General features: G+C 61.7%; 2 protein-coding genes across 3 annotated transcripts; one reads left to right on the top strand and one right to left on the bottom strand.

Moving 5' to 3' along the window:
- Window positions 1-980: 980 nt before the first annotated feature.
- On the top strand, window positions 981-2,126 carry ANAPC15 (anaphase promoting complex subunit 15). Of its 2 annotated transcripts, XM_057410720.1 has the most exons (4): window positions 981-1,127; window positions 1,537-1,596; window positions 1,690-1,827; window positions 1,938-2,124. In XM_057410720.1, the coding sequence occupies exons 1-4, from the start codon at window positions 1,008-1,010 to the stop codon at window positions 1,983-1,985; spliced, it is 366 nt and encodes a 121-aa protein (XP_057266703.1). In that variant the 5' UTR covers window positions 981-1,007; the 3' UTR covers window positions 1,986-2,124. The 2 variants fall into 2 exon arrangements, with proteins under 2 accessions (XP_057266703.1, XP_057266619.1); XM_057410636.1 differs by having other exon boundaries at window positions 1,537-1,827; window positions 1,938-2,126.
- A 573-nt stretch (window positions 2,127-2,699) lies between these two features.
- Window positions 2,700-9,024, bottom strand: LOC130599945 (transmembrane O-methyltransferase homolog). The gene is made up of 4 exons (XM_057410841.1): window positions 8,766-9,024; window positions 6,551-6,747; window positions 3,921-4,242; window positions 2,700-2,761 (listed from the first exon to the last, which is right to left on the bottom strand). Exons 1-4 carry the CDS (start codon window positions 9,022-9,024, stop codon window positions 2,700-2,702), a joined length of 840 nt encoding a protein of 279 aa, XP_057266824.1.
- Between the last annotated feature and the right edge of the window lie 2,119 nt (window positions 9,025-11,143).

Here is an 11,143-nt window from a genome sequence, read left to right as displayed (position 1 = left end):
GCAGGATCGGACCCCCCCCCACCGGGCTGGGGTCCCCCCATGGGTGCTGGGGGGGAAAGGGGACCCCCAGGGGTTGGAGATGCCCCGGGGGGGGGGGAGGTGTCCCCAAGGGGGCACAGGGGAGCCGGGGGGGGGGGCAGAAACCATTGGGGAGGTTAAAGATGCTCGGGGGAGGGGGGGGCAGGTACCACCCTGCTGGGGTAGCAAATGCCCCTCCATGGGTCACAGACACCCCATTGGAGACACGGATGTCCCAGTGGGGTCACAGGTACCCCGTAGGTGTCACAGGCACCCCATTGGTGTCACAGGTACCCCATAGGTGTCCGGCACCCCATTGGTGTCACAGGCGCCCCATTGATGTCACAGGCGCCTCATAGGTGTCACAGGCACCCCATTGATGTCACAGGCACCCCACAGGTGTCACCGGTACCCCATAGGTGTCACAGGTGCCCCATCGATGTCACAGGCGCCCCATTGGAATCACAGGCACCCCATTGGGGTCACAGGCACCCCACAGGTGTCACCGGTACCCCATAGGTGTCACAGGTGCCCCATCGATGTCACAGGCGCCCCATTGGAGTCACAGGCACCCCATTGGGGTCACAGCCACCCCATTGATGTCACAGGCACCCCACAGGTGTCACCGGTACCCCATAGGTGTCACAGGTGCCCCATTGATGTCACAGGCACCCCACAGGTGTCACCGGTACCCCATAGGTGTCACAGGTGCCCCATTGATGTCACAGGTGCCCCATTGATGTCACAGGCACCCCACAGGTGTCACCGGTACCCCATTGATGTCCCGGGCACTCCCATTCCCAGCCGGGAGGGGGCGCCCCTCCGCATCAATCGCTCCCCCCCTCCGCCCCGCCCCTTGTGGGCGTGGTCTCGCCAGACCCGCCCCTCCCCTCCGCGCACGCGCCGTGCCTGAGCCGCACTTCCGGGCGGGCCGCGGCCGGTCCCGGTGCTCCGGTTCCCGTTCCCGTTCCCGTTCCCCCCCCCCGGCCATGTCCACGCTGTTCCCGTCGCTGCTGCCCCGCGTCACCGAGTCGCTGTGGTTCAACCTGGACCGGCCCTGCGTGGACGAGACCGAGCTGCAGCAGCAGGAGCAGCAGCACCAGGCCTGGGTGGGCGGCGAGGGCCTGAGGGAGGCTCCGAGGCTGCCACGGGGGGGCTTGAGCGTTAATTACGGCGTTAATTAGGGCGTTAATTACAGCGTTAATTAGGGCGTTAATTACAGTGTTAATTAGGTCGTTAATTACGGCGTTCATTAGGGATTAAACGGGGGGGGGAGGCTGGGCCCCAGTGGGGGGGCTTCGGGGTCCCCTAAGGGAGACTGGGGGAGCCCCAGGGGGAGACTTGGGGGGCCCCTAAGGGACTCTGGGGGGGCTCAAGGGACACTTGGGGGGCATTGGGGAACACATTGGGGGACTTGGAGACTCGGGGGGGGGCACTCAAGGGACTCTTATGGGGTCCCCGGTGCCCCCCACCCCATGGAACCCCCCCTGGTGCTCACCCCCCGCTCATCCCGCCCAGCTGCAGAGCATCGCCGAGAAGGACAACACCTTGGTACCCATCGGGAAACCGGCATCCGAGGTGGGCCCGGCGCTGGGGGCAGCGGGAATGGGGCGCTGGGGCTGGGAATGGGGCGTGCGGGGGGCGGGACTGGGACGGGCTCTGCCCCCGCAGCACTACGACGAGGAGGAGGAGGAGGACGATGAGGACGACGAGGACAGCGAGGAGGACTCGGAGGACGACGAGGACATGCAGGACATGGATGAGATGAACGACTACAACGAGTCCCCTGACGATGGGGAGATCAACGAGGTGAGGATGTGGGGCTGAGGCCCCAGAGAGTGGGGCTGAGAGCCCCGATTATGTGGGGCTGGGACCCCCAGGCTGTGCGTCCCCCGCTCCTTCCTGTTCCTGCTTCCCAGGTGGACATGGAGGGTGCGGAGCAGGACCAGGACCAGTGGATGATCTGAGAGTGCCGAGGCCGTTCCCAAGCGGAGCAGCACTGGGGGGGTCCCTGTGCCCCTCATAGCACTGGGGGGGCTCTGTGGGGCACAGAGAGACCCAAAGCCAGGCTGGAGCGTTGCCATTCCCATTCCCCAATAAACTCTATTTTTAAGTAACCACCCCCCAGCTGTGGTTCCAGCAGCCAGCACATTCCCAGTGCGTTCCCATCCTGTGCCCACCACGTCCCAGTATGTTCCCACCATGTGCCCACCACATTCCCAGTGCGTTCCCATCCTGTGCCCACCACATCCCAGTATGTTCCCACCATGTCCATGTCCTCACCATGTTCCTGCCACATTCCCAGTGCATTCCCATCCTGTGCCCACTACGTCCCAGTATGTTCCCACCATGTGCCCACCACATCCCAGTATGTTCCCACCATGTCCATGTCCTCACCATGTTCCTACCACATTCCCAGTGCATTCCCATCATGTTCCTACCACATTCCCAGTGCGTTCCACCATGTTCCTAGTGTTCCCACTGCAGTCCCAGTCCCTTCCCATCATATTCCCACCACGTTTCCTCAGTGTTCCCATTCCATCATGTTCCTACCACATTCCCAGTGCATTCCACCATGTTCCTAGTACGTTCCCACCATGTTCCTACCACGTTCCCAGTGCATTCCACCATGTTCCTAGTACGTTCCCATCATGTTCCCATCACATTCCCAGTGCATTCCATCATGTTCCCACCATGTTCCCAGTACATTCCACCATGTTCCTAGTACGTTCCCACCATGTTCCTACCACATTCCCAGTGCATTCCATCATGTTCCCACCACGTTCCCAGTGCATTCCACCATGTTCCTAGTACGTTCCCATCATGTTCCCATCACATTCCCAGTGCATTCCATCATGTTCCCACCACGTTCCCAGTACGTTCCACCATGTTCCTAGTGCGTTCCCACCACAGTCCCAGTCCCTTCCCATCATGTTCTCACCACATTTCCTCTGTATATCCACCATGTTCCCACTCCGTTTCCACCCTATTCCTAGTGTGTTCCCACCACATTCCCAGTGCTTTCCTATCATGTTCCCACCACGTTTCCACCCCATTCCCAGCACATTCCCACCATGTTCCCAGCTCCTTTCCACCCCATTCCCCCAATGTTCTTACCCCATTCCCCCCCATTCCCCCCATGTTCCTACCCCATTCCCACCCCATTCCCCCCATGTTCCTACCCCATTCCCACCCCATTCCCCCCATGTTCCCACCCCATTCCCCCCATGTTCCCACCCCATTCCCCCCATGTTCCCACCCCATTCCCCCCATGTTCCCACCCCATTCCCCCCATGTTCCCACCCCATTCCCCCCTGTTCTTACCCCATTCCCCCCATGTTCCCACCCCATTCCCCCCATGTTCCCACCCCATTCCATCCCATTCCCCCCATGTTCCCACCCCCTTCCCCCCACGTTCCCACCCCAATGTTCCTACCCCATTCCCATCCCATTCCCCCCATGTTCCCACCCCATTCCCCCCATTCCCCCATGTTCCCACCCCATTCCCCCCCTGTTCCCACCCCAGTCCCCCCTGTTCCTACCCCATTCCCATCCCTTTCCCCCATGTTCCCACCCCATTCCCCCCATGTTCCCACCCCATTCCCCCCACCCCATGTTCCCATCCCATTCCCCCCATGTTCCCACCCCATTCCCCCCATGTTCCCACCCCATTCCCCCCTGTTCTTACCCCATTCCCCCCATGTTCCCACCCCATTCCCCCCATGTTCCCACCCCATTCCCCCCATGTTCCCACCCCATTCCCCCATGTTCCTACCCCATTCCCACCCCATTCCCCCATGTTCCCACCCCATTCCCCCCATGTTCCCACCCCATTCCCCCCATGAGGATGTTCTTACCCCATTCCCCCCCACGTTCGCTCCCCGTTCCCGGCCGGTGCCCACCTGCGGGCCTGCCGGTGTAGCGCAGCTCGGCGATGCCGTCGGGGATGCCGTGGAAGTACTCGAGGCTGGCTCGGTGCAGGCGGCAGCGGAACCGCCCGCAGCCCCTGGCGTAGCGCAGGAAGCGCGGCGCTCCCGGGAACAGGACGTGATCGGCCAGGACCGTGGCGCCCGCCGCCAGCAGCCGGTGCCGCTCCAGCAGCCGCAGGTCCCGCTCGTAGCAGCGCTTCCCGTGCTCCATGAGGATGAAGTCGGCGGCGTCCAGGCCGTGCCGGGCCCGCAGCTGCGGGATCACCTCCTCCGAGGGGCCCACGATCAGCTCCACCTGCACCGGGAGCTCCTGCTCCTGCTCCTGCTCTGCTCCTGCTCCTGCTCTGCTCCTGCTCCTGCTCTGCTCCTGCTCCTGCTCCTGCTCCTGCTCTGCTCCTGCTCTGCTCCTGCTCCTGCTCCTGCTCCTGCTCTGCTCCTGCTCTGCTCCTGCTCTGCTCCTGCTCCTGCTCCTGCTCCTGCTCCTGCTCTGCTCTGCTCCTGCTCCTGCTCTGCTCTGCTCCTGCTCTGCTCCTGCTCCTGCTCCTGCTCATGCTCTGCTCTCTGCTCCTGCTCCTGCTCTGCTCCTCCTGCCCTGCCCCTGCTCCTGCTCTGCTCCTGCTCCGCTCCTGCTCCTGCTCTGCTCCTGCTCCTGCTCTGCTCCTGCTCTGCTCCTGCTCTGCTCCTGCTCCTGCTCCTGCTCTGCTCCTGCTCCTGCTCCTGCTCCTGCTCTGCTCCTGCTCCTGCTCCTGCTCCTGCTCTGCTCCTGCTCCTGCTCCTGCTCTGCTCCTGCTCCTGCTCCTGCTCCTGCTCCTCTCTGCTCCTGCTCCTGCTCCTGCTCCTGCTCCTGCTCCTGCTCCTCCTGCTCCTGCTCCTGCTCCTGCTCTGCTCCTGCTCTGCTCCTGCTCTGCTCCTGCTCCTGCTCCTGCTCTGCTCCTGCTCCTGCTCCTGCTCCTGCTCCTGCTCCTGCTCCTGCTCTGCTCCTGCTCTGCTCCTGCTCCTGCTCCTGCTCCTGCTCTGCTCCTGCTCCTGCTCTGCTCCTGCTCTGCTCCTGCTCCTGCTCCTGCTCCTGCTCCTGCTCCTGCTCCTGCTCCTGCTCCTGCTCCTGCTCTGCTCCTGCCCCTGCTCCTGCCTCTGCCGCCTCCAGCCCTTCCCCTGCCCGCTTCGTGCACGTTCCCTGCCTGTCCCCTGCCCGTTCCCTCTCCATCCTCTGCCCGTTCCCTGCCCCTTTCCTCCCCGTTCCCTACTTGTCCCTTCCCTGTTCCCTGCCCATTCCCATCCCATTCCCTACCCATTTCTTGCCCATTCCCTCCCCATTCCCTCCCCATCCTCTGTGCATTCCCTGCCCATTTCCTCCCCGTTCCCAACTTGTCCCATCCCTGTTCCCTGCCCATTCCCATCCCATCCCCTGTCCATTCCCTCCTCATTTCTTGCCCATCCCCTGCCCATTCCATACCTGTTCCCTCCCTGTGCCCTGCCCGTCCCCTACCTTCTCCTGCCCATTCCCATCCCCACTCCCATTCCCATCCTGTCCCCCCCCACCCCATTCCCATCCCATCCCTGTGCTCACAGTCCTTTCATTGAACCCCACCAGTGGAACGACCTTCTCCTGCCCATTCCCATACCCATTCCCTCCCTACCCCATTCCCATCCTGTCCACTATCCGCCCCTATTCCCGTCCCATTCCCACCCCATTCCCATCCCATCCCTGTGCTCACAGTCCTTTCATTGAACCCCACCAGCGGAACGACCTTCTCCTGCCCATTCCCATACCCATTCCCTCCCTACCCCATTCCCACCCTGTCCACCACCCACCCCTATTCCCACCCCACCCCATTCCCATCCCGGTGCCCGCAGTGCTCTCATCAAACCCCACCAGCCAGATGACCTCCTGCCTATTCCCATCCTTTTCCCACCCCATCCCGGTGCTCGCAGTGCTCTCATTGAACCCCTCCAGCCGGATGACCTCCTGCCCGTTCCCGTCTCTATTCCAATCCCATTCCCATCCCATTCCCACCCCATTGCTCACGGTGCTCTCATCGAACCCCTCCAGCCGGATGACCTCCTGCCCATTCCCATCCCCATTCTCCCCCTATTCCCACCCCATTCCCATCCCACCCCATTGCTCAGGGTGCTCTCATCAAACCCCGCCAGCCGGATGACCTCCTGCCCATTCCCATCCCATTCCCCCCCCTATTCCCACCCCATTGCTCACGGTGCTCTCATCGAACCCCGCCAGCCGGATGACCTCCTGCCCATTCCCATCCCCATTCCCATCCCATTGCCACCCCATTGCCACCCCACCCCATTGCTCACGGTGCTCTCATCGAACCCCGCCAGCCGGATGACCTCCTGCCCATTCCCATCCCCATTCTCCCCCTATTCCCACCCTATTGCCACCCCACCCCATTGCTCAGGGTGCTCTCATTGAACCCCGCCAGCCGGATGACCTCCTGCCCATTCCCATCCCATTCCCATCCCATTGCCACCCCATTGCCACCCCACCCCATTGCTCAGGGTGCTCTCATCGAACCCAGCCAGCCGGATGACCTCCTGCCCATTCCCATCCCATTCCCCCCCCATTCCCACCCCACCCCATTGCTCACGGTGCTCTCATCGAACCCCGCCAGCCGGATGACCTTCTCCGCCATGGCCGCTCGCTGTGGGTCCCTCTCCACCGTCAGCAGCCGCGCTCCGGGGGGCAGCACCCGCGCCAGCAGCACGGCCCCGTACCCGCAGGATGTGCCCAGCTCCAGCACCCGCCGCGGGCTCCGCGCGCTCAGCACCCGCTCCACCACGCGCCCTGCGGCAACGGGGACAGGGCGAGGGCACCGGCGTCAGTGGGGACAGGGGATGGTGACGCCGATCCCATTGCCAGCGGGAGCAGGTGATGGGGGCATTGACCAGCAGGGACAGGGCTTCCCGGTGGCACCGTGCGGTGTGGGGGATGTGGGGCTGTGGTCCTGGCGTGGGGCTGTGGTGGCGGTGCCATGGCCGTGCCAATGGTGCCAAGGCCATGTCGGCAGTGCCGCGGCTGTGCCGACAGCATCACGACCATGGCAGTGATGCTGTGGCCACACCAATGGTGTCACAGCCATGGCAGTGGTGCCATGGCCATGTTGATGGTGCCAGGACCATACCAACAGTGCCATGGCCGTGCCAGTGGTACTGTGGCCGTGTCAACAGGGTCTCAGCCACACTAACAGCGCCATGGCCATAACGACGATGCTGTAGCGGCGCCATGGGCCATGGTGTGACCATGTCAATGATTCCATGGCTATATTAATGGTGCCATGGCCACATCAATGGTGCCATGGCCGTGTCAAGAGTGCCATGGCCATGTCAGTGATGCTATGGCCATATTAATGGTGCCGTGGCCATGTCAATGATGCCGTGATCATGTCAATGGTGCCATGGCCATATTAGTGGTGCAATGGCCATGTCAATGGTGCTATGGCTGTATTAATGGTGCCATGGCCATGTCAATGGTGCTATGGCTGTGTTAATGGTGCTGTGGCCATGTCAATGATGCTATGGCCATATTAATGGTGCCATGGCCATATTAATGGTGCCATGTCCATGTCAATGATGCCGTGATCATGTCAATGGTGCCATGGCCATATTAGTGGTGCAATGGCCATGTCAATTGTGCCATGGCCGTGTTAATGGTGCCATGGCCGTGTTAATGGTGCCATGGCCATATTAATGGTGCCATGGCCATGTCAATGGTGCTGTGGCCATAAAAATGATGCCATAATGATGTCAATGATGCCATGGCCATGTCAATGATGCCATGGCCATGTCAATGGTGCTATGGCCATGACAATGATGCCATAACCATTTCAATGATGCCATGGCCATGTCAATGGTGCTATGGCCATGACAATGATGCCATAACCATGTCAATGGTGCCATGGCCATGCCACTGGTGCTGTGGCAATATTAATGATGCCATGGCCATGTCAGTGACGCCGTGACCATGTGAATGGTGCTGTGCCATGTCAATGGTGCTATGGCCATGACAATGATGCCGTGGCCATGTCAATGGTGCCGTGGCCATGTCAATGATGCCGTGGCCATGCCAGTGGTGCTGTGGCCATGCCAGTGGTGCCGTGGCAATGTCAATGGTGCTGTGGCCATGCCAATGATGCCGAGGCCATGTCAATGGTGCTGTGGCCATGTCAATGATGCCGTGGCAATGTCAATGGTGCTGTGGCCATGTCAATGATGCCGTGGCAATGTCAATGGTGCTGTGGCCATGCCAATGATGCCGTGGCCATGTCAATGGTGCTGTGGCCATGTCAATGATGCCATGGCCATGCCAGTGGTGCTGTGGCCATGCCAATGATGCCGTGGCAATGTCAATGGTGCTGTGGCCATGCCAGTGGTGCTGTGGCCATGCCACTGGTGCCGTGGCAATGTCAATGGTGCTGTGGCCATGTCAATGATGCTGTGGCCATGTCAATGATGCCATGGCCATGTCAATGGTGCTGTGGCCATGTCAATGATGCTGTGGCCATGTCAATGATGCCATGGCCATGTCAATGGTGCTGTGGCCATGTCAATGGTGCTGTGGCCATGTCAATGGTGCCGTGGCAATGTCAATGGTGCTGTGGCCATGTCAATGGTGCCATGGCCATGTCAATGGTGCTGTGGCCATGTCAATGGTGCTGTGGCCATGTCAATGGTGCCGTGGCAATGTCAATGGTGCCGTGGCCATGCCAATGATGCCGTGGCAATGTCAATGGTGCTGTGGCCATGTCAATGATGCCGTGGCCATGCCAGTGGTGCCGTGGCCGCGCCGTTGCCGCCGGTGCTGACCTTTGTCGGGCCCCACGCAGCTGAGGTGCTCGCAGCGGCGGCTCCACTGGTCGAGGGTGAGCAGCACGTGGCGGGGGTCGCCGGGCACCGCGTGCGTCAGCAGGTACTGGAGGGCGCGGTGCTCGCGCGGCGCGGAGCTGAGCCGGTCCCGCAGCCAGCCCAGCGCCACCCGCGCCAGCAGCACCGCGTAGTGCCGGGAGCGCAGCGCCAGCGCCAGCACCAGCGGCACGAACGCCAGCGCGATGGCCACCGACACCATGGGGCTGCGCTGGGGGAGAGCCACGGATGGACCCACAGACACACACAGCCCCAGAGCAAACACAGCCCCATAGCAAACACAGCCCCATAGCAAACACAGCCCCAGAGCAAACACAGCCCCATAGTAAACACAGCCCCATAGCAAACACACACAGCCCCATAGACACACACAGCCCCAGAGCAAACACAGCCCCAGAGCAAACACAGCCCCATAGCCACACACAGCCCCACAGCAAACACAGCCCCAGAGCAAACACAGCCCCATAGCCACACACAGCCCCACAGCAAACACAGCCCCAGAGCAAACACAGCCCCATAGACACACACAGCCCCATAGCAAACACGGCCCCATAGACACACACAGCCCCAGAGCAAACACAGCCCCAGAGCAAACACAGCCCCATAGCCACACACAGCCCCATAGCAAACACAGCCCCATAGCAAACACGGCCCCATAGTAAACACGGCCCCATAGGCAACACAGCCCCATAGCCACACACAGCCCCATAGCAAACACAGCCCCATAGCAAACACGGCCCCATAGACACACACAGCCCCATAGCAAACACAGCCCCATAGACACACACAGCCCCATAGACACACACACAGCCCCATAGACACACACACAGCCCCATAGACACACACAGCCCCATAGCAAACACGGCCCCATAGCAAACACAGCCCCATAGACACACACAGCCCCAGAGCAAACACAGCCCCACAGGCATCATTTGTGCCATGAGCTGCAGTGCTCTGCACCCCTGCAGAGCCTCCTCCCCACACCAGTGCCCCCCAGCCTGCCCCCCACCCCCCAGATCCTGCCCCTGCACCCACACCTGGGGGCTTGGGGGTCCCCGGGTGCAGCAAGGGGCTGGGGGGCACGTACCTGGTCCCAGGCTGCGGGCAGGAGGCTGGGAATGGGCAGGATGCTGGGAGCAGGGACTGGGAGCAGGATCGGGAGCAGGAGCAGGAGCAGGAGCAGGAGCAGGAGCAGGATGTCTCCGAAGGCTGGGATCGGGATCAGGATCGGGAGCACTCGGTGCTGTCGGGATCGGGATCAGGATCGGGAGCACTCGGTGCTGTCGGGATCAGGATTGGGAGCACTCGGTGCTGTCGGGATCGGGATCAGGATCGGGAGCACTCGGTGCTGTCGGGATCGGGATCAGGATCCGGAGCACTCGGTGCTGTCGGGATCAGGATTGGGAGCACTCGGTGCTGTCGGGATCAGGATCAGGATCGGGAGCACTCGGTGCTGTCGGGATCGGGATCAGGATCGGGAGCACTCGGTGCTGTCGGGATCAGGATTGGGAGCACTCGGTGCTGTCGGGATCGGGATCAGGATCGGGAGCACTCGGTGCTGTCGGGATCGGGATCAGGATCGGGAGCACTCGGTGCTGTCGGGATCGGGATCAGGATCGGGAGCACTCGGAGCTGTCGGGATCAGGATTGGGAGCACTCGGTGCTGTCGGGATCAGGATCAGGATCGGGATCTCTCGGTGCTGTTGGGATCAGGATGTCTCCGAAGGCTGGGATCGGGATCAGGATCGGGAGCACTCGGTGCTGTCGGGATCAGGAGCAGGATCCGGAGCACTCGGTGCTATCGGGATCAGGATCGGGATCTCTCGGTGCTGTTGGGATCAGGATCAGGATCGGGAGCACTCGGTGCTATCGGGATCGGGATCAGGATCGGGATCTCTCGGTGCTGTTGGGATCAGGATCAGGATTGGGAGCACTCGGTGCTATCGGGATCAGGATCGGGAGCACTCGGTGCTGTCGGATCAGGATTGGGAGCACTCGGTGCTGTCGGGATCAGGATCAGGATCGGGATCTCTCGGTGCTGTTGGGATCAGGATCAGGATCGGGAGCACTCGGTGCTGTCGGGATCAGGATCAGGATCGGGAGCACTCGGTGCTGTCGGGATCAGGATCAGGATCGGGAGCACTCGGTGCTGTCAGGATCAGGAGCAGGATCAGGATCAGGAGCACTCGGTGCTGTCGGGATCAGGAGCAGGATCAGGATCGGGATCTCTCTGGGCTGTTGGGATCAGGATGTCTCCGAAGGCTGGGATCAAGAGCAGGACTGGGAGCACTCGGTGCTGTCGGGATCAGGAGCAGGATCAG

Source organism: Pezoporus wallicus, unplaced genomic scaffold (assembly GCF_028554395.1).
Source record: "Pezoporus wallicus isolate ANWC-B61680 ecotype Strahan unplaced genomic scaffold, APGP_CSIRO_Pwel_v1 contig_9757, whole genome shotgun sequence".
In the NCBI taxonomy this organism is placed as follows: Eukaryota; Metazoa; Chordata; class Aves; order Psittaciformes; family Psittacidae; genus Pezoporus; species Pezoporus wallicus.
The sequence above is the reverse complement of the archived record's forward strand: the minus strand, read 5'-3'. Positions and strand labels throughout refer to the sequence as shown.

Excerpts from the sequence above, each read along its gene's own strand:
- ANAPC15 (XM_057410636.1), top strand. The coding sequence starts at position 1,008 with ATGTCCACGCTGTTCCCGTCGCTGCTGCCCCGCGTCACCGAGTCGCTG. Across the intron at positions 1,128-1,536 it reads AGCAGCAGCACCAGGCCTGG|CTGCAGAGCATCGCCGAGAA; the intron begins GTGGGCGGCGAG and ends CATCCCGCCCAG. Across the intron at positions 1,828-1,937 it reads ACGATGGGGAGATCAACGAG|GTGGACATGGAGGGTGCGGA; the intron begins GTGAGGATGTGG and ends CCTGCTTCCCAG.
- LOC130599945 (XM_057410841.1), bottom strand. The coding sequence starts at position 9,024 with ATGGTGTCGGTGGCCATCGCGCTGGCGTTCGTGCCGCTGGTGCTGGCG. Across the intron at positions 6,748-8,765 it reads CTGCGTGGGGCCCGACAAAG|GGCGCGTGGTGGAGCGGGTG; the intron begins GTCAGCACCGGC and ends CCGTTGCCGCAG. Across the intron at positions 4,243-6,550 it reads CGGGGTTCGATGAGAGCACC|GTGGAGCTGATCGTGGGCCC; the intron begins GTGAGCAATGGG and ends CTCCCGGTGCAG.